The following is a 22,500-nucleotide window of genomic DNA, read 5'->3' as shown; positions in this document are numbered from 1 at the left end:
GACACCGTTCCTTGAGGCTGAATTGGGGAGGTTTGATATAATAACTGTATCTGAGACCTGGCTGTCGGACAAAGTTGACCAAGACTGCATCTGTTTAAAAGGTTACCACCCTCCAGTTAGACGTGATAGGCCCAGGGATCCCCACGGCGGCGTAGCCGTTTATGTAAATAGCAATCTGATTTGCAAACCGAGGATCGACTTGAGTATACCTGATTTGGAAGCGATCTGGATCGAGACTAAAATTAATTGGGTCAAGATATTCTTCTTGTTGGTGTGTTTTATAGACCACCGAGTGCAACCGTCGACCATTGGCTTCTTATCAACGATTCCGTTCAACTTGCCATGAATACCCCACATAAGTTTATTATCTTTGGTGATCCCAACGCTGATTGTACTGTTAACCTCCCGTTTCATCTGCGGGAATTAGTTCTTTCTTTCTTTATTTGGTGTTTAACGTCGTTTTCAACCACGAAGGTTATATCGCGACGGGCGGGAATTAATTAACACAAACAGTTTATCTCAGTTGATATCAGAACACACTCGAATAACCGATACTTCGTCAACTATAATTGATCTGGTATTAACTCCGTGTCCTAACTTGGTAAAAAGAGTTGGTGTTCTACCACCTGTATGCAGTGACCACTCGTGTCCTTTTGTATATATATTTGAATCATGACTTACCGTCGGGTGGTTCATTCAAACGAACACTATATAATTATTCCAAAATTGATGTTGACAAGTTGTTGCAAGATATGGAAAGTGTAGATTGGAATAATATAGTCGATTTAGAATCCATTGATGATGCCGCTGAAATGTTTCCCGATAAGTTAATGATGATAGCTAAAGAGTGTATGCCTGTAAAGGTAGTGACAATGAACGGACACGATGCTGTGTGGATCACCGAGGAAATCAAAAAGTTGATTAGAAAAAAGAAATATATTCACGCATTAGCCAAACGTCTGGATACTGTATGGTGCTGGTCTCTTTTCCGACGGTTGAGAAATAACTTGACTGATGTTATAAGAAAAAGGAAAGAAGAGCACATTAGGGAAATAAAAAATAGAATATTGTCACCTCATAATTTTGGCAATAAAGACTGCTGGAAGGTAGTTAACTCTTTTTTGAAAAAGAAAGGAATGAGTACAAATGAGATTCCGCCGATTGAAAGCAATGGAATTGTTTATTACTCTGCAGAGGATAAAGCCGAGGTTTTTAATGAAGCATTTCTACGACAGTCGCATATATACAAGAGGGTTACCATGGGGGGGGGGGGGGGGGGTCTGTGCACATGCACGTTGAGGCCAAAAGTGCCATGCACGGTGATCCACGGTGCACGTTACGAAAAATCTCCATGCACGGTGCACGCCGGACCTCTGTGCACGGTGCACGCTACGAGAATTTCCCCATTCCCATGCACGTTACGTCCAAAAAGCCCATTCCCGGTGCACGTGGTAAAGCATCGCCCCCCTCATACAAGGTCATGATGATGACGTTCCACCAGTTGAAGAAGAGCCTATTTCCATTAGTCCTCACGTGATAACTACCGAAATGGTGTACGCTGTTCTTAACAACCTCGATGTTAGGAAAGCAGTAGGTCCTGATTTGGTTCACAATAAACTTCTTAAACTTGCTGCTTGTATTATTTTAAATCCGCTTGCAACCCTATTCCAGAGATCGTTGGCAGAGGGAAAGTTTCCGACAATTTGGAAAGTAGCTCATGTGAATCCCATTTATAAGAAAGGTGAAAAAGAACACTGTAGTAACTATCGTCCGGTTTCATTACTCAGTTGCATTGGAAAAGTATTGGAAAAATGTGTTCAAGCCCATGTTTTTCGATATCTCACAGATTGTCACGATCGGGTGACAGAGACCAAGAAAGTGTCACTCGGTGGAGTGCCTGTTCTTGGTCGAGTATGATAGAAAGCGCCTGTGCGTGATATTGGGCTACAGCAGAGTTTGCTGACAGTGCTCAATGAGCACGGATGTTTTGTAGCGCACGAGTTTCACAGTGGGGGTTTCTGCTGTCATAGGGCTGACGGTTTTTCGCTGACAGCGCGCACGGGATTTTCACGGATTGAGGTTCTCGTGTCTTTTTTCTGCTTGGGAGGCAGAATTGTGTATAGCTGGACTGGTTTTGTGACAAGGTCAGTCACGTGTTATTGGCTAGGTTGTCTGAGAGAGACACAAGGGCGGCGCACTTGACACCCAGCGGCAGAAGGGGAAGGATCTAATACACAGTTTCTAGAGTATGATGGTTTTTCACCGAATATTGTATTCGGCACTCTAGGGGAGCTTCCACTAGTTTTTCCTTTCTCACTGCCACTATTTTGCTGAGGACAAGTCGTCAACATTCCTTCGTCGGCGATGGCTTTCGCATAAGGATTCGACAAGGGGTTCTGGAGGTTTTCGGTCACTGTTGACGAACAGAGGCTGTTCCAGGGAGGAAGCGGATTTTGCTTCCATGAGAGTACAATCATAGGCTTTTGAGGTAATAAATCATTATTTAACGCTGTTGATGAGTCTGTTTGTGGAATGAAATACTCTCTGTTGTTTTTTTCAGGTTAGCGCATAATTTACTCTCTGTGACGCTAAAATACTAATCTGTATATGGTTTTTGCAGATAGGGAGAGAAGGACGGAAAATGGCTGTTTTGTTGTTGTAAAAAGTCCGTTTTGTGCAGGCCCACGTGCTCGATGAGATATTTAAAGATGACATGTTTAAAGGTGGTGGGTGAGGGGTAGCTGACATGTTTAGTGCACCGATGCTTTCTGTTTGCAGCCTTCGTTCGTTCGTTTCGTTTCGTGTTCCTGAAACGGCTGCACGGCTGCCTTTGGCGGGACACTGCTAGCCGCAGACGTTGGAGCTGGGACCTGAGGAAGCTACGCTAACCGGCTAACCAGCAGACCGGCTAACCAGCGAACCGGCTAACCAGCAAACCGGCTAACCAGCAACCCGGCTAACCAGCATACCGGCTAACCAGCATACAGAAAGAAAGCTAAGTGCACCGTGTCTTACGCACCCCGTTGACCACCGTTGTCTTTTCTTATCTGTGATTTCATTGGAGTAGTGACAACGTGGGGTGTGTGACCCCTGCATGAACTAGAGCTTTTGAACAGAACATTCTCATTTGACTGTATTTACACGGGATCAGCGTGTTACTATAATTTTCTATATACTACTGGCATTTTGTCAGTGATCACGGGTTTTTTACGTGTTGAGAACGTAAAAGGAACATATTTTGAGTGAAGGCTCGAGGGAGGTGGCGAGTTTATACATAAACAGGCGTCTGAAACTTATACTTTTGTTGACTCTATTTAATTGTATGACTGCGAGAGTGGATCGTGGTGTGGTTAGTTAATTAGTAGTAATTAACCGGTTCATAATCACCTTAAGTGATATATTGAAACGTGACACATGGGGGCCAAGCCGGGATTTACTCAGTTAATTTCCAACTGATAAAGACCCACCAATTAAGGATAACTAAGAGCAGATAATCTCGTCAGTGCTCGACTTATTTTCTGCTTGGTGCTACCCTTTTTTGTGTAGTTTTGATCATATACCACACCTTAAGCGATTCACATCTTGCAGGAAATGTAAATTGTAATTTGTGAGTTATTGTATGCGCTAACTGTGATTACTTCCCTTTCCTTTGTTTGTGAATCTTGGTTGTTGTACGTTCAGAGTTTTCCGTTGCAGAGAGCTGAGCGGGGTTAGCGGATTTGTTATTCGTTTTACTCAGTTTTCTCTACATTGTTGTTTCGCATTTTGTAACAGGTTACATTTCTACCGTCTTGTTTTACTTGGATTTTTCTCCATATTTTGACTTTGTTGGAATTTTGGGGGGGAAGGGTCCGAGGACTTCTGTCCTAACCAAGGCTGTGGGAGACACTTTGTTTCACCGCAAAAAGCAGCCGATAAAGTAGGCTACGCGATTTGTTCTACACCGTTTGGATTTTTCTTCTGCATTTTCCGGTTGCTGGATTTTTGTATCCACCGCTTTCATCACCGCGTGTTCTAGCTATAGCTGCGTTAGACTTACTTTTGTGATAAAGCTTTGCTAAACTAACCATGGCTACAGGGGGATCTCCTACGAAGAGATTAACTTTTGAGACTCCTGGTAGCGAGGAACAGACAGAGCGTGACGCACGCGTTAGAGCGCGTAGTTTGCTTAAGCGCAAGGAGTTAGAACGTAAGGAAGACATAGAGCGACAGACGAGAAAAGAAGAGCTTGACAGACAAGAACGACAGGCCGAACGGGACAGACAGGACAAGAAAGAGAAAGACGAACGTGACAGACAGGAAAAGAAAGACGAACGTGACAGACAAGAACGGAAAGAGAAAGATGAACGAGACAGACAAGAAAAGAAAGAGAAAGATGAACGAGACAGACAAGAAAGGGAACGACAGGCCGAACGACAGGCCGAACGTGACCGACAGGATAAGAAAGACGAGCTTGAGAGACAGGAACGACAGGCCGAACGTGACAGACAAGAAAGGGAACGACAGGCCGAACGGCAGGCCGAACGTGACAGACAGGACAAACAGGCGGATCGCGATCACCAGCTAGAGCTAGCTAGGCTACAGGCCGAGAAGGGTACGCTTACTCAGGCTAGCGCGCCGACGTTTGTTGCCGACCGTACGAGACTGCCGACGTTCGACGATGACAAGGACGAGCTCGACGACTTTTTACGCCGGTTTGAGCGCATTGCATCTGACCAGAAGTGGGAAGAGGCCACGTGGGCTAGCCGCCTTAGCACCTGCTTGAAGGGACGCGCATTGCAGCTCTACAACGCTTTGGATGACGACGAGGCGAGAGACTATCAGGCACTTAAGAAGGCGTTACTCCAGCGCTTCAACCTGACTGCTGAAGCCTACCGACGACGTCTGCGTAACAGCAAGAGACTGAGCGGCGAGCTGAGTCATCAGTTTGTGGCACGCCTTAATCTCTACCTGCGGCGCTGGGTGGAGATGGCCGAAAAGGACTGGACCGTCAACGACCTTGCCGACCTCATTGTCATGGAACAACTGATGTCCAGCCTGCGACCTGAGGTGGTGACCTTCGTGCAGGAACACCAGCCAAAGACTACTCAGGAGGCAGCCGACTGGATCAGAGTACACGAGGACGCCCAGGCGATCTCCGGCAAATCTTCAGGCTCACGGCCGGGAAAATCGGGAAATTCGGGTTCTTCAGGACCCAAGGACGGGAAGGACGATCAGGGACACAAAGGATCAAGTTCCAGAACTGACATCCAGTGTTACTACTGCAACAAGCGGGGCCACGTGAAGAAGGACTGCCACAAGAGACAGGCTGACCAGAAGGGCGTACACTTTGTTGGCAGAGAGGAGTTAAGGGACGTCACGAGCTCATGCACAATTCCACAACTCTGCGTTCCGTGCTCCAGGAAACATTTCCAGCCCCACTGCAACGTTTACGTTAACGGAGTGAAGGGCGAAGGTCTGCGGGACACAGGGGCAGACATGATAGTGGTTCGGGCGAGTCTAGTTCCAGCTATGGCCTACACAGGAGACAGCATCAGGGTGAGAATGGCCGAGGCATCTCACGCTTACGACTTGAACACGGCAGTGATCAAGGTCGTAACACCGTTGTTCACGGGGACCATTGTGGCCGTCGTCATGGACGATCCTCCATGCGACCTGCTCATTGGAAACCGGGTTCAGTTTGTAGACGGCGTCACCAGGGAGGTTCCCGTTTATCGGTCTCCCGACGTCATTTCAGTGCTCACGCGGGCACAGGCGGAGCGAGAGGACAAACCTCTCAAACCCCTACCTGCTGCACGAGCTGCCCTGGGGAACGTGACCCCCGCGCTTCTCGCGAAGGCTCAGGCATCTGATCCGACATTAGCGACTCCTCGGGAGCACGCGAAGTCGGGGAAGGTGAAGCTGAGCGGGAAGCATGGGAGGTCAAAGTTCCTCAGGGACAAGAAGTTGCTCTACCGGGAGTTCAGCAACCAAGAAGGTACATTCAAACAGGTTGTCGTGCCTCGCGAGTTTCGCGAGGGTGTCATGGCAACGGCACATGACTCGATTCTGGGAGGTCATCTTGGTACCAAGAAGACCACGGATCGTGTCTGGCGCCACTTTTACTGGCCAGGCATCTGCACGGATGTCCGACGTTTCTGTGCGTCCTGCGATAAGTGCCAGAAGGTGGTTGCCAAAGGAAGGGTGAGGAAGGTCCCCTTAGAGAAGATGCCGCTCATCGACGAACCCTTTCGTCGGGTGGCAGTGGACATCATCGGGCCCATCTTGCCTGCATCTGAGGACGGAAACAGATACATTTTGACCATGGTGGACTACGCTACTCGATACCCAGAGGCGATCCCTCTGAAATCGATTGAAGCCACGCGAGTAGCTGAGGCTCTGGTTACTATGTGGTCCCGGCTGGGAATTCCATCAGAGGTACTCACCGACAGAGGCACGCAGTTCACGGGAGGAGTGATGGCGGAGGCAGCACGACTGCTATCACTGGAGCAGCATTTCACCACTCCTTACCATGCTCAGTGCAACGGACTGGTGGAAAGGTTCAATGGCACCTTGAAGACCATGCTGAGGAAACTAGCTCAGGAGAAACCACGCACGTGGGACAGGTACATCCCAGCATTGCTTTTTGCATACCGCGAGGTTCCTCAGGAGAGCTTGGGCTTTTCCCCATTTGAGTTGTTGTACGGCAGACAGGTACGCGGTCCCATGGCTATCCTGCGTCAGGCTTGGACAGACGAAGAAGCTGACGAGGAGGTGCAGACGACAGCGACCTACATAGTAGAACTCAGGAACAGGATTGAAGAGACCTGCAAACTGGCTCAAGAGAACCTGGGAAGAGCAGCACAGCGTTACGCGCGAGGATTCGACCGCAAGGCACGGCCGCGCAGCTTCAAGATTGGAGAACGGGTGTTGCTACTTCTACCTGTCAAACACAACAAGCTACAACTGCAGTGGCAAGGACCTTTTGAGGTGACAGCGAGGGTGGGCCAGAACGACTACAGGATCGTCATGAACGGGAAAGCACGCCTGTACCATGCCAACTTGCTGCGCGCCTACATCGAAAGGACTGCCTACGGGGAGAAGAACAAAGACCAGAAGAACAAAGACAAGAAGACAGAGAAGGTTGCAGTCATCAGGGGTGAAACGAGGGGTTGCTCGTTCTTGAGGACGACCTTTCTGTCTGGAAACAGACCATCAACCTCTGCAATATCTTCAGGTTGCAAGGTTGGCAAACGCCAGACTTATGCGCTGGGCGTTGATTCTCCAACCGTACCAATTCACGGTACGCGTCATTCCGGGCGCCAACAATGTTGGAGCTGACTTTCTCTCTCGGGCTGTAGAGGAGAACATGACTGTGAGCGAAACCGAGGTTTCGTCTTGAAGAGGGGAGGTGTGTCACGATCGGGTGACAGAGACCAAGAAAGTGTCACTCGGTGGAGTGCCTGTTCTTGGTCGAGTATGATAGAAAGCGCCTGTGCGTGATATTGGGCTACAGCAGAGTTTGCTGACAGTGCTCAATGAGCACGGATGTTTTGTAGCGCACGAGTTTCACAGTGGGGGTTTCTGCTGTCATAGGGCTGACGGTTTTTCGCTGACAGCGCGCACGGGATTTTCACGGATTGAGGTTCTCGTGTCTTTTTTCTGCTTGGGAGGCAGAATTGTGTATAGCTGGACTGGTTTTGTGACAAGGTCAGTCACGTGTTATTGGCTAGGTTGTCTGAGAGAGACACAAGGGCGGCGCACTTGACACCCAGCGGCAGAAGGGGAAGGATCTAATACACAGTTTCTAGAGTATGATGGTTTTTCACCGAATATTGTATTCGGCACTCTAGGGGAGCTTCCACTAGTTTTTCCTTTCTCACTGCCACTATTTTGCTGAGGACAAGTCGTCAACATTCCTTCGTCGGCGATGGCTTTCGCATAAGGATTCGACAAGGGGTTCTGGAGGTTTTCGGTCACTGTTGACGAACAGAGGCTGTTCCAGGGAGGAAGCGGATTTTGCTTCCATGAGAGTACAATCATAGGCTTTTGAGGTAATAAATCATTATTTAACGCTGTTGATGAGTCTGTGTTGTGGAATGAAATACTCTCTGTTGTTCTTTCCAGGTTAGCGCATAATTTACTCTCTGTGACGCTAAAATACTAATCTGTATATGGTTTTTGCAGATAGGGAGAGAAGGACGGAAAATGGCTGTTTTGTTGTTGTAAAAAGTCCGTTTTGTGCAGGCCCACGTGCTCGATGAGATATTTAAAGATGACATGTTTAAAGGTGGTGGGTGAGGGGTAGCTGACATGTTTAGTGCACCGATGCTTTCTGTTTGCAGCCTTCGTTCGTTCGTTTCGTTTCGTGTTCCTGAAACGGCTGCACGGCTGCCTTTGGCGGGACACTGCTAGCCGCAGACGTTGGAGCTGGGACCTGAGGAAGCTACGCTAACCGGCTAACCAGCAGACCGGCTAACCAGCGAACCGGCTAACCAGCAAACCGGCTAACCAGCAACCCGGCTAACCAGCATACCGGCTAACCAGCATACAGAAAGAAAGCTAAGTGCACCGTGTCTTACGCACCCCGTTGACCACCGTTGTCTTTTCTTATCTGTGATTTCATTGGAGTAGTGACAACGTGGGGTGTGTGACCCCTGCATGAACTAGAGCTTTTTGAACAGAACATTCTCATTTGACTGTATTTACACGGGATCAGCGTGTTACTATAATTTTCTATATACTACTGGCATTTTGTCAGTGATCACGGGTTTTTTACGTGTTGAGAACGTAAAAAGAACATATTTTGAGTGAAGGCTCGAGGGAGGTGGCGAGTTTATACATAAACAGGCGTCTGAAACTTATACTTTTGTTGACTCTATTTAATTGTATGACTGCGAGAGTGGATCGTGGTGTGGTTAGTTAATTAGTAGTAATTAACCGGTTCATAATCACCTTAAGTGATATATTGAAACGTGACACAGATAATGATTTATTAACGGTTTCTCAGTCAGGGTTTATTCCTGGTGATTCAACTATTTTTCAGTTGTTGTTCATGTATGACGATTTTTGTCAATCCTTAGATAAGCAGTTGACGTCTCAGGCTGTTTTCTGTGATATATCAAAAGCCTTCGACAAAGTGTGGCATAAGGGTTTGTTGCATAAATTATATGCTATAGGCATAAGAGGTGTTTTATTAAAATGGTTTGAAGATTATTTGACAGGCAGGTTACAAGCCGTTGTTATCCAAGGCAGAAAATCGACATATGGACGTGTTTGTTCAGGTGTTCCCCAAGGTTCTGTTCTGGGGCCCTTGTTGTTCCTTGTGTACATTAACAATATTGTCATTGATATCGAATCTGTCATTAAACTTTTTGCTGATGATACCAGTTTGTATTTATCTCTAAATGATGCAAACACGCGGACACAGATCTTAAATACAGACTTAGCCAAAATTGCACACTGGGCGGAAAAATGGAAAGTTAATTTCAATAATTTAAAAACAGATTTGATGACCTTTTCAAGGAATAGAATGCCTGAAACCCTTCCTCTTGTATTTGATGGAACAATTCTGAGAGAAAACCACGTTCACAAACATCTTGGTGTACTGATTCAGAGCGACTGCAAATGGGAATCACATGTTCAGTCAATTATATCAAAAGTACGTGTTCTTCTCTCATGTGTTCGGTCCTATAAGTATCGCCTTAGCCGAAAGGCACTTGAACTTACGTATAAATCTTTTATTATTACACATCTGATCGAAAATCAGAAATTATCCATTGCAGACTTAGATTGAGGATCAGCAATCTAAATAGTGATCTATTTGACAGACATTTAATTCCCGACCCGTCATGCACTTGTGGTTATACTGTTGAAAATGCGGAGCACTATATTTTTCATTGCTCCTTATATCTTCAAATACGTGAAGTCACCTTGTCAACACTGTCCAACTATGATTTGCTAACCGCTGATGATTTTCTGTATGGCAATAGAGACAAGTCAGACAATGAAAATGCATTGATATTTGACCTGTTATTCAGGTTTATAAACGTTCTGAATAATGAATGCATTTATCTCATCCATGTTCGAAACGACCATGTGCAATACTGTTGACATTTTCCTGTTCTGGTAGTATTCTATTTTCTACCATGTGGAAGTCATTGTGTGCGTGTGTGTGCGAGTGAGTGTGCGAGCGCGTGTGAGTACTGTTGTTAGTTTAGCATTGTGTTTTTTGTTCCTTTTATTGTTATATGATTGTCTACCATAATTCACCATTATTATTTTGACATTATTTCAAACTTGTTATATTACAATCGTCCGCCAAATTTCATTTGCTTTTAAGAGTACGCTCATAAGCCTAGCTTGTTGTGCTCCATGTTCCTTCTATCTATATATATATATACGACTTGTGTCTGTGTGTGTGTGTGTGTGTGTATTTGTGATGCACGGCCAAAGTTCTCGATGGATCTGCTTCAAATTTGGTGGGCATATTCACATAGATCCCGGACACAACCTGGTCGATGAGAATTTTCAACACGTGCTCTCAGCGCGCAGCGCTGAACCGATTTTGGTTTTTCTGTTCATCATCCCAGATCCATTCCCACTAACTCTTCCTTATCTTCTCCAGTGTTTTGCGTTTATCTGCCTTCCTTCGTGTGGCGTCAATCCATATTCCCGTTACTATTTTTAGAAGGTCACTGTTCACAACGCTTTCATCCCGGCGAAGCCGGATATTCCCGTTACTATTTTTAGAAGGTCACTGTCCACAACGCTTTCATCCCGGCGAAGTCGGGTATTCCTCTACTTCTTCCCGGCGAAGCCGGTTACCCGGCGAAGCCGGGTATTCGGCTCTACTTCTTCCCGGCGAAGCCGGGTATCATTCGGCTCTACTTCTTTCCGGCGAAGCCGGGTACCCGGCGAAGCGGGTATTCATTCTAGTATTTCATGTATGCGGCAATATTCTAATGAAATTTACTGAACAAACTTGTTTAAACCAAGTAATTTTTCCTGGAGGCATATAAATAAGCTCTTGACAAAGACTAGTGAATTCCATAGCAAACCCTTCCCTCTATCAAGCTTCACGCACTACCCGGTCACCAGGTCACCACGTGACGTTCAGCGGACAACCGTCGTTTGCACGTGTGAAATATCCATTGAAAAGGAATATTATTTTTCGGAAGTAACTCCGTCGGGTTTGTATAGGTTATGGAAGAGTGAATACCCTTGCCAAAACCTCTGACAAACATTAAAGGGGCCAATCACTAGCGAGGGGGCGTGTCGGAAAAACGCGAACAGGATCACGTGTATATAGCATTTAAAGAGACCGTCTACTTCTTGAATGTTCCCCTTTATCAGAAACAAATCTGTGCATTATTTTGCTGTTCACTCCTGTCAAAAACACCAAGCACTAGCCTACACATACTAAGGTCGCAGGCTGTTAATGTACTCAGCAAACATAAGCACAACAAGTCGCGTAAGGCGAAATTACCAATTTAGTCACGCTGTGGAACTCACAGAATGAAACTGAACGCACTGCATTTTTTCACAATGACCGTAGTCCGCCGCTTGTGCAAAACGGATTGAAACTGACGAGCCTGTTTAGCGCGGTAGTGGTTTCGCTGTGCTGCATAGCACGCTTTTCTGTGCCTCTCTTCGTTTTAACTTTCTGAGCGTGTTTTTAATCCAAACATATCATATCTATATGTTTTTGGAATCAGGAACCAACAAGGAATAAGATGAAATTGATTTTAAATCGATTTCGGAAATTTAATTTTGATCATAATTTTTATGTTTTTAATTTTCAGAGATTGTTTTTAATCCAAATATAACATATTTATATGTTTTTGGAATCAGGAAATGATGTATAATAAGATGAACGTAAATTTGGATCGTTTTATATATAAAAAAAAAATTATTACAATTTTCAGATTTTTAATGACCAAAGTCATTAATTAATTTTTAAGCCACCAAGCTGAAATGCAATACCGAAGTCCGGCCTTTGTCGAAGATTGCTTTACAAAAATTGCAATCAATTTGATTGAAAAATGAGGGTGTGACAGTGCCGCCTCAACTTTTACAAAAAGCCGGATATGACGTCATCAAAGACATTTATCGAAAAAATGAAATAAATCTGGGGATATCATACCCAGGAACTCTCATGTAAAATTTCATAAAGATCGGTCCAGTAGTTTACTCTGAATCGCTCTACACACACACACACACACACACACACACACACACACACACACACACACACACACACACACACACACACACACACACAGACACACATACACCACGACCCTCGTCTCGATTCCCCCTCTATGTTAAAACATTTAGTCAAAACTTGACTAAATGTAAAAACGGAAGAACGGCTCAGGATTCGCAAAGCTCTGAATAAACACCACCACAAAGACGTACGGCCAATCTGCTCTTACAACTTCTAAATACAGTACTACTGAACGCGAGTTCGACACACGTTTTACTGACACTTTCCATGACAGTCTGAACAGTCCTTTCTCCTGCTGTTTATCTAACTCAACGCATCTCTCCTCTTCTTACAGAAAACTCAGTTTCGAGTACCGCCCGGTGTAACACGACATTTTTACTCCACGAAAAGTTTACTCCGAGTACGCCTTTCGTACGAAAAAAGAACTCCCAAGGCACGAAAAAATTACTCCCTCCACGAAATTTGTACTCCCCATTTTTACATTTAGTCAAGTTTTGATTTTTACTTCCAGTAAAAATCTCGTACGCGAAAATGGGATGCGGGCGAAGGGATAATGCCAATATGTGATCTCGCGCAAACGAATGTTGCGCTACCCTCCCTCCACCCCTTCCACCACCAAGACTAACAAGGGACAAGGGAGTAAAAATGTCGTACACCTGGCATGGGAAGTTAAATTGCTCGTGTTATAGGGTGAAGTAATTTATTCGTTATTTATTCGTCAGGGGAGTAACATTTTTGTACAAAATGTTTACTCGGAACTCACCTGTCGTGGGGAGTACTTTTTTCGTAAAGGGAGTAACATTTTCGAACGAAATTTTTACTCCGGAGTAAAAAATCTCGTGGGAGTACTTTTCTGGTGTTACACCGGCTTGATTAACTCGAACAATGGTCATTTTTCACGACAAATACAAGTATTGTATCCAACCCATCACACACACACACAGGTGGGTTGCTTGTCAGTGAATTTCTCGCATCTCAAAGATGGAGTCCTTCTTATGCATACTGTCACACTACCGCCACAGCTTTCTGCAAAGTGGTGGCATATTTGGCAACCTTCCCCTTGTTTCGTTGACTGGCAATGCTCAACGTAGGTGTTGTCATCTGTGGGATAGCTGTATATATTTATGTTTTGACTGTTATATCCTTATCTGCTTAAAACAAAAGACACGCTCTCACACTTGGGCAAATTGGAAAAACCAACAGCCTGACTGCATGCTTTGCCACGCAGGATGGGGTTGGGGTATGGGGGGGGGGGGGAGGGGGGGGGAGGTGGTTGCTTGATTTATTTTAGCAGGTTGACAAATGTGTCACCAACGAAATGAATTCCAAACAAAATGTCAATGTGCAGGAAAAGCAGCCAGGCCATTATGCATACTGTAGATGTGAGGTACGTGTGTTACGTGAGGTACGTGAGGTTCGTGTGTTGCGTGAGGTACGTGTGTTACGTGAAGTACGTGTGTTACGTGAGGTACGTGTGTTTGAAGATACTGCTCACAGGACTGTCCCATTTGACTTCTCCCTTTTTATATTTAGTCAAGTTTTGACTAAATATTTTAACATCGAGGGGGAATCGAAACGAGGGTCGTGGTGTATGTGCGTGTGTGCGTGCGTGTGTGCGTGTGTGTGTGTGTGTGTGTGTGTAGAGCGATTCAGACTAAACTACTGGACCGATCTTTATGAAATTTGACATGAGAGTTCCTGGGTATGAAATCCCCGAACGTTTTTTTCATTTTTTTGATAAATGTCTTTGATGACGTCATATCCGGCTTTTCGTGAAAGTTGAGGCGGCACTGTCACGCCCTCATTTTTCAACCAAATTGGTTGAAATTTTGGTCAAGTAATCTTCGACGAAGCCCGGACTTCGGTATTGCATTTCAGCTTGGTGGCTTAAAAATTAATTGATGACTTTGGTCATTAAAAATCTGAAAATTGTAAAAAAAAAATAAAAATTTATAAAACGATCCAAATTTACGTTTATCTTATTCTCCATCATTTGCTGATTCCAAAAACATATAAATATGTTATATTCGGATTAAAAACAAGCTCTGAAAATTAAATATATAAAAATTATTATCAAAATTAAATTGTCCAAATCAATTTAAAAACACTTTCATCTTATTTCTTGTCGGTTCCTGATTCCAAAAACATATAGATATGATATGTTTGGATTAAAAACACGCTCAGAAAGTTAAAACAAAGAGAGGCACAGAAAAGCGTGCTATCCTTCTTAGCGCAACTACTACCCCGCTCTTCTTGCCATGAGCGGTGGACTGACGATACTACGAGTATACGGTCTTGCTGAAAAATGGCATTGCGTTCAGTTTACTTCTGTGAGTTCGACAGCTACTTGACTAAATATTGTATTTTCGCCTTACGCGACTTGTTACATTTAGTCAAGTTTTGACTAAATGTTTTAACGTAGAGGGGGAATCGAGACGAGGGTCGTGGTGTATGTGCGTGCGTGCGTGCGTGTGTGTGTGTGTGTGTGTGTCTGTCTGTGTGTGTGTGTAGAGCGATTCAGACTAAACTACTGGACCGATCTTTATGAAATTTGACATGAGAGTTCCTGGGTATGAAATCCCCAGACGTTTTTTTCATTTTTTTGATAAATATCTTTTATGACGTCATATCCGGCTTTTCGTGAAAGTTGAGGCGGCACTGTCACGCCCTCATTTTTCAACCAAATTGGTTGACATTTTGGTCAAGTAATCTTCGACGAAGCCCGGACTTCGGTATTGCATTTCAGCTTGGTGGCTTAAAAATTAATTCATGACTTTGGTCATTAAAAATCTGAAAATTGTAAAAAAAAATAAAAATTTATAAAACGATCCAAATTTACGTTCATCTTGTTCTCCATCATTTTCTGATTCCAAAAACATATAAATATGTTATATTTGGATTAAAAACAAGCTCTGAAAATTAAATATATAAAAATTATTATCAAAATTAAATTGTCGAAATCAATTTAAAAACACTTTCATCTTATTCCTTGTCGGTTCCTGATTCCAAAAACATATAGATATGATATGTTTGGATTAAAAACACGCTCAGAAAGTTAAAACAAAGAGAGGTACAGAAAAGCGTGCTATCCTTCTTAGCGCAACTACTACCCCGCTCTTCTTGTCAATTTCACTGCCTTTGCCATGAGCGGTGGACTGACGATGCTACGAGTATACGGTCTTGCTGAAAAATTGCATTGCGTTCAGTTTCATTCTGTGAGTTCGACAGCTACTTGACTAAATGTTGTATTTTCGCCTTACGCGACTTGTTTATTTAGTTTTTAGCAGATAAGGATATAAACTGTCAAAACATTTATCCCACAGGTGACTATACATACCTTCAGTGTTGCCAGCAGAACGAAACTACGACAAGGTTGCCTAATATGGACCACATTTTGTTTCTTGCTGATACCTAGCTTGTTGTCTTGCGCACTGTATTAAATACCTCACGGTTAGTTAATAATATGAGCGCGACAACCATCCCTCCCTTGCGGTGGCCCTTTATTTTCTTTTTTCTTCTTCTTCTTTTTTCACCCCCTCCCCTCCCCCCCCCCCCCCCCCCCCCCATCTAAAGTCGGGGTCAAACCCGGGAACATGCCCCTAATGGTTTTACCGTGAGGGCGTTAAACATTGCTTATCATCAGTTACTGATATGTACTAAGTGCATTTCTACACGGATAAAAGTGATTTTCATCGTTCGGAAAATGTCACTCACTTGGTTAACTATGATTGTTCGTGAATCTATACATCAGTTATTGTGTTGTGTTTTGTTTTGTTGCATGGTGTAAAGTATTATTAGTTATAGATGTTAGTATTGCACGTGAACATGGACACATACCAGTTGCTTTTCGCCATCACTTTCAGGAGAAAGAGGTTCTCTTAAAGAGTGTCACTGTCGCTTATCTTTCGCGCTGCGGTTTATCCGTCCTGTCTTGGTTGTGTAACAACAACAAAAGCAACAACAACAACAAAAGCAACAACAACAACAACAACAACAAACACACAAAAAGAAAAAGATTGAGCTCTGGTGTGCATTTGGTGGTGAGTCCAGATGCTCTTTTTCCTCCGAATGACGAGCTTGGCTGCTGACCGAAATGACACCCTGACAGAGTTACCTCCCATCATGGTCTATTAGTTACTGTAGCGCAGTTTTAAAACATGATGTGACCCTTGTAAGTTAATCATATGTGACGTGAACTTGGTGCCAGCAGGCGGCAAAAGCACAGGATGGAGTCTCGTGTTCACAGTCTATCAGGGGTTGGGGGACGAACTAATTAAATCTCTAGGTGGCTTCCTTTAAAGGTACTGAACTTGTCAAATCCAGGTGCACGGAGCCCCTGGGGCTTTTAGTCATACATACCTCAGGCAGCTATCCGTTAGAAGAACTACCAAGTTTCATTGACTTGCACCCAAAGAGTCAAGAACTGCGATTTTTTTACGAATTAATTTCGTACTCGGACCCGGCTGGTCTTGACCTATTTTTGGATCTAAATTTAGATCAGGTAGATCACCACATCATGCACAAAAAGACACGTCACTAGCAAACTATGTCAGACGTCATCATGAGTTTGTGTAAAACAAAATGGAGGCCGGAATCACTCAGTTGAATCGAACTCCGACCAAACACCACGTAATAACTAGGTTAATTTATGCACTCGCGTGAACAAGAAACTGTCGAGCTTCACAGATGTCGTCGTTGGGTAGTTTTGGGTTTGTTTTACTACCATAGGAGGATTTTTGAACTGTAAATGCACTCAGCTGCAACAAAAACGCAAAACGAAGGCTGTGAGCTGCACTGTGCCTTTAATTGTAAACTGTGCACGCACGCACTGTATGACGTGGGTAATTTATTGGGGGAAACATAAACCAGCAGAAAACAGAACGAGAAGTGAAACGTGTTTCTGTGTGACAGTGACTGAGCGAACAGAATTCCGGTATATATAGGCCTATACTTCTTCTTCTTCTTCTTCGCTCATGGGCTGAAACTCCCACGTTCACTCATGTTTTTGCACGAGTGAGTTTTTACGTGTTTGACAGTTATTACCCCGCCATTCAGGCAGCCATACGCCGCTTTCGGGGGACGGTACATATACATCAGTTTGATCTCGTGACATGATAGGCCAGTTAATTACTAGCGAGGGCATGTATCTGAAACACGTGGACAGGGAACACGTGAAGATGTTTGTCTTAAAAAAGGCAAGGCGAGAACTGACTCTTTCACAAGCTGTACAACTCACCGACACAATTATTTCTAACATCGTCTAATCACAAGGAAGTTGTCAAACAGGTCAAAGTATTATCTCTCCGTCAAAGTTAACGCGTGCACACGCACAGACTCACTTCACACGGACTCTGCAGCATTTGTTTCGTTTGTGAGTGTGTGCCACGAGGCAGCTAATCTCGTCGCAGCAACAAGGTCATGCGTGGTACAAGACACACTTTGGCAATTAACTGCATCGATATCGCCTACATATATTTTCCCGCACGCACACACACAAACGCGGCTCGCGCACTCACTAGCACACACGCACACATACACACACAAGAGCTAACACAAACACAAACACACACACACACACACACACACACACACACACTTACACACAGTCCCTCCCTCGTACTCACACACAGGGACACCCTCGAATGTACCGTAAAATCCCTAGCATAAGCCCACCCCCCCTGTGCACAGATTTATGGCAAAATTGGGGGGTGGGCGTTTGCTAGGGATAGACCCCTTTGCACAAAGTAAGTTTTGTGCTCAACCGTGTATTTGAGTGAATACAAACCCCGAAAGCATGTAAGTTAGGTCGTGTGAGTAGAAGTGAAGGAAAAAAGAAGAAAAAAAGGACTTTGAGGCAAAGAAGGCCAACCATGAGAGAGAGAGAGAGAGAGAGAGAGAGAGAGAGAGAGAGAGAGAGAGAGAGAGAGAGAGAGAGAGAGAGAGAGAGAGAGAAAAGGACTGGCTCTTCTGAAAACAACACGAGCATAGTCATTCATATCAATTTATAAAGTAAAAAGAAAATCGCCAGACCTTTGCAAGGACAAACAATAACAACACAATTCCGGGAAAAAGAAACTTGATGAAATGTCGAAAATGTCAACACCAATGAAGCCCTTTCTTTCTGTACAGGGAAGAAATTACACGATAGTCTTTGGAAATGAAACGTTAACTGAACTTGGATTTTGTCTTCAAAAGGCCCAATCTTTCTGAGAAAGAAAAACCCACAAACTTAGGAAAAAAAAGAGAAGAGAAACTCGAAAAAACATGAACGATGGGTGGGAGTGAGGAGAGGGGACAAAGAATAAGAAAAAAGGAAAGAAACACGAAAAGGTAAAGAAGGGGAAAAAGATGACTTTTAGAACAGTCTGCACAAATCCTAGTGAAAGTGAGCCTATAGTCTCTTTGAAAAAATCAGGGTGGGCGTTTGCTAGGTAGTTACCCCTGTGCACAACTTTTGGCCCAAAGTGGGGGGTGGGCGTTTGCTAGATGGTGGGCTTATGCTAGGGATTTTACGGTATATGTATGCGAACAAGCAAATGTCCGCACTCTGCGCACGTTCCTGTCTCAGTGGTGAACTGTGTCATATCAGTATATCTATATATATATATCTAAACACAACCAAGACAGGACGGATAAACCGCAGCGCAAACGATAAGCGACAGTGACACTCTTAAAGAGAACCTCTTTCTCCTGAAAGTGATGGCGAAAAGCAACTGGTATGTGTCCATGTTCACGTACTATACTAACATCTATAACTAATAATAATTATAAGGAATACTAACGTCCTTCCACCGGGACACATACCACAAAATTCAAGTCCATACTCGCAACGCCTTCATTTGTGGCACAATGAATTTATCAGATTGTCGATAACTTTAAGAAATAAAGTCAGAAGAACAAAAAACCCACGTCGCATCCTAAGAAGCAAGGCTGCAAAGTGTTTGCACGTTTCTAACAAGGAGGATGCTTTGCATGGTCTGTAAAAGTGTGAAGCAATCTACGAATATGTAGGCTACACGATGGTATACACGCCATGACGACTACATCGACACAGCCAAACAGAGCAGAGACACAGCCAAACAGAACAGAGACATTGTTTTTGGGCTAGGACCGTGTGTACCCCAATTCCAACCAACACACCAAATTTCAGCTCAATCAACCGGACGGACAGACAAACAGACAGACAGACAGACAGACAGACAAACAGACAGACAAACAGACAGACAGACAGACAGACAGACAGACAGACAAACAGACAAACAGACAGACAGACAGACAGACAGACAGACAGACAGACAGACAGACAGACAGACAGACAGACAGACAGACAAACAGACAGACAGAGTGAAAGCCAGACACCAGCGAACATAGGCCTACGGGGAAAAACAGGGCCAGTTTCTGGGACTTACCGAACAAACCACCTTCCATGGTCGCAGCTTTATTCGCCGGTCACGCTCAGCTGAACACACGGTGACAATCCTGGCCGGGGAGGATCAGCCCGCACTAACACATAATCCGCCGCTCAGCTCCCATCTTTATGACGTTTGCTGTATGATCACAAAACAGCAGTTTCAGGGGCTTCCACGTCTGTGTCCGCTGTTTTCACTTACTCTGATCGGTTGATGGGTTGAACAGTGTTCGGCGCCTCACACGCGCAGGAACTAGAAAGAAGAGACACATGTATGCAAAGCCGTCAACAAAACCATCCTCAAATATGGCGAACAATAATGTATTAAGATCTACTCGTAATCTGTATATATACATATTTATCCTACATACGTGAGTGAGACCACTCATGAGATAACAATATCGTTCAAACCACACGTGTGTATATCATGTAAATGAGGTCATGTCAAACTAGTTTGGCAGGGACCTGCTTTTCGACTGCTTATGATGCCAGAGTCACCGAGACAAACGTCATTATGGAAAAACAGAATACTACATGGTTTGCTGTGTCGTACCAAATTTACTCTCGTTGCTTTTTCAAATAGTGAACAGCTCGCTTTCGCTCGCAGTTCAATATTTAAAAAAAAATCGTGTAAATCTAGTACGACACAGCAAACGATGTAACATTCTCTATATATACAGCCCCGTGGTAACTCTAACATTTTCTGTTAAAGCGAGTGGCATCAGTATTTCACGTGAATGCGCGATGATCCATTTCCCCTGTACCTGCAACGTCTGCAAGATCTAGATGTGGCACTTTTCAGCACGTGTACGGGAACGTGTACGGGTAACGTCATCAAATCTAGTTTTTACGTCACGCGTTTGCCAAGATCTGCAGTCTTGGCGGGAGCAAAACGTATGATTTGGAACATTGGAGAAAAAAAGTGAGTCACAGGTGACGCAATATCTACACGTACGCGTACAGGTCTTTGCTACACGTTCCATCATCTAGACCATGAAGAGACCCACACAAACTGAGTGCCAACCAATCAGTGCACACACCGTGCTACTGGCACACACCGTGCTACTGGCACACACCGTGCTACTGGCAACGCAATGTTCGTTTTAAAGGAACAATTCTTCTCGGGTAAAGGTTGACCAGCTCAGTTCTGTCCAGGTGTTTACAATAATAACAACATCCCTCCACTTGGACACATACCAACAATCAACGATCAACGATCAACAATCAACCATCAACGATCAACAATCAACGATCACCAATCAACGATCAACAATCAACAATCAACGATCAACAATCAACAATCAACAATCAACGATCAACAATCAACGATCAACGATCAACAATCTGACACATTCCTGTGTAGAGGTGGATAGTGTGTTGAATGAAAACCGTCAGTAATCTGATAAAGCAATTTGAAGAGAAAAACACAGTCTACACAGAATACGGCCAGGATATTGAATATTGGTATGTTTCCAAGTGAGATGATTGTCTTATTCCACGTGAAAGCGTCGGGGCGAATATCATGACGCGCAGGACGGACGGGAAACAAGAAACCCCAATCTGTATCCAGCCTCTTTCTCTTGGGCGCGTGTCACATTTCAAGCGAATGCGCATCTCTCTGGTATCTCCGCTTCACTTCACGTTGAGTATCAGACAATGAATAATGCAAAAAGACACACACTGCCGAAATACACACTACAATGGTCACACCAGTCTAGTTAAAACTCCATACATACATCCTATTTCCTTGTGTTCGCCGCCAGTGTAGCAGCTGGATTTCCTGTCAATGCGCGTTTTTCTGAGTCTATCTCCAATTACTTCTTGCTCCAAGCTCCAGCCGTCCTGTTTGTCTTGTTGACAGGTCTGTGTTGACAATGACTGATACAGTACAGCTCAGCGTGCAATGACTGTAGTCAGCTGCGCTCGAGTGGAATTGTGCAGCTGCTCTCGTTCATTCATCACTCCTAGCTTTGTGACGACACAACCACCTCAGGCTGTCACTGCTACTTCCAGTCTGTTGCTGAGACGTGCAAAATGTCACCGGTCAAACATAAATCCTCGCGGTCTTCCGAAAACCCCTCCTCTCATCGAAACAAAACTTCTCTTGTGTCCGTGAAGGGGTGCAGCGAGCGTTGCGAGTTGTCCACGGTCACAGTGTGTGTGCAAGTCGAGTCCCTTGCTGTTACCACCGTATGTCTTACGCTCGCACTGCCGGAGGGCAGGCACTGATCACCGAGTCGCTCTGATAGTCCGGTTTGAGAAGTAGTAGCCGGCAGCATTCAGTGAGGACTGACCCTTCTGAAAGCACACGCCCAATATTGACCCTCGCAACTCTGTCCCAACTCGACTGGACAAAACTGACCACGCGCACACACAATACAAGTGCGACAATGGGCAGCATGGGGAACTGATGTGAACATTGAACAGCCACTGGCAGTCACATGACACGAGTTATGTGAACATTCAAACAGGCACTGGCAGTCACATTGCACGAGTTATGTGAACATTGAAACAGGCACTCGCAGTCACATGACAAGAGTTATGTGAACATTCAAACAGCTTTTCCTGTTTTGTGGCAGTCAGAAGGCGGGTTTACGTGTCAAATCGCGGTTGACGTTGTCTCTAATCCATGAGAAAGATAACGACACAGGCACCATGCAGGGTTAGCCTACTCGTCGTCAGTGTTCAGAGGTAGCCTACGTGCGTTGAACCTACATTGTGGCTTTTCTGTCTTTGCCCCGAACATAATCATAGTGTGGTATTCAGCGTCAGGGTGACAACTTCCAGCCACACTGTCCCGCCAGGTGGACACAACTGACTGCTACTGCTAGCTTGTGATGTGTTGAGCTGGGTACTGGTTTGATGGTAAACACTCCAGCAACTC

At 44.6% G+C, this 22,500-nt stretch overlaps 1 protein-coding gene across 2 annotated transcripts in view; it reads right to left on the bottom strand.

Annotated features, from left to right (window-relative positions):
- The window catches only part of LOC138982665 (glycoprotein-N-acetylgalactosamine 3-beta-galactosyltransferase 1-like), a 45,557-nt gene that overhangs the window by 11,139 nt on the left and 11,918 nt on the right, over nt 1–22,500 (bottom strand). Inside the window, exons 1-2 of one of the 2 annotated variants that reach the window (XM_070355989.1) lie at nt 21,353–22,214; nt 19,618–19,869 (exon numbers count right to left, since the gene is read on the bottom strand). In XM_070355989.1, the coding sequence (XP_070212090.1) occupies nt 19,618–19,636 (19 nt within the window). In that variant the 5' untranslated portion in view covers nt 19,637–19,869; nt 21,353–22,214. Of the gene's footprint in view, nt 1–19,617; nt 19,870–21,352; nt 22,215–22,500 lie in introns of those variants that run through there. The other variant, XM_070355990.1, reaches the window with a different exon arrangement.

The sequence above is a fragment of the Littorina saxatilis genome, linkage group LG12 (genome assembly GCF_037325665.1).
Source record: "Littorina saxatilis isolate snail1 linkage group LG12, US_GU_Lsax_2.0, whole genome shotgun sequence".
Classification (NCBI taxonomy): Eukaryota; Metazoa; Mollusca; class Gastropoda; order Littorinimorpha; family Littorinidae; genus Littorina; species Littorina saxatilis.
This window is presented reverse-complemented; position numbering and strand designations above follow the sequence as displayed.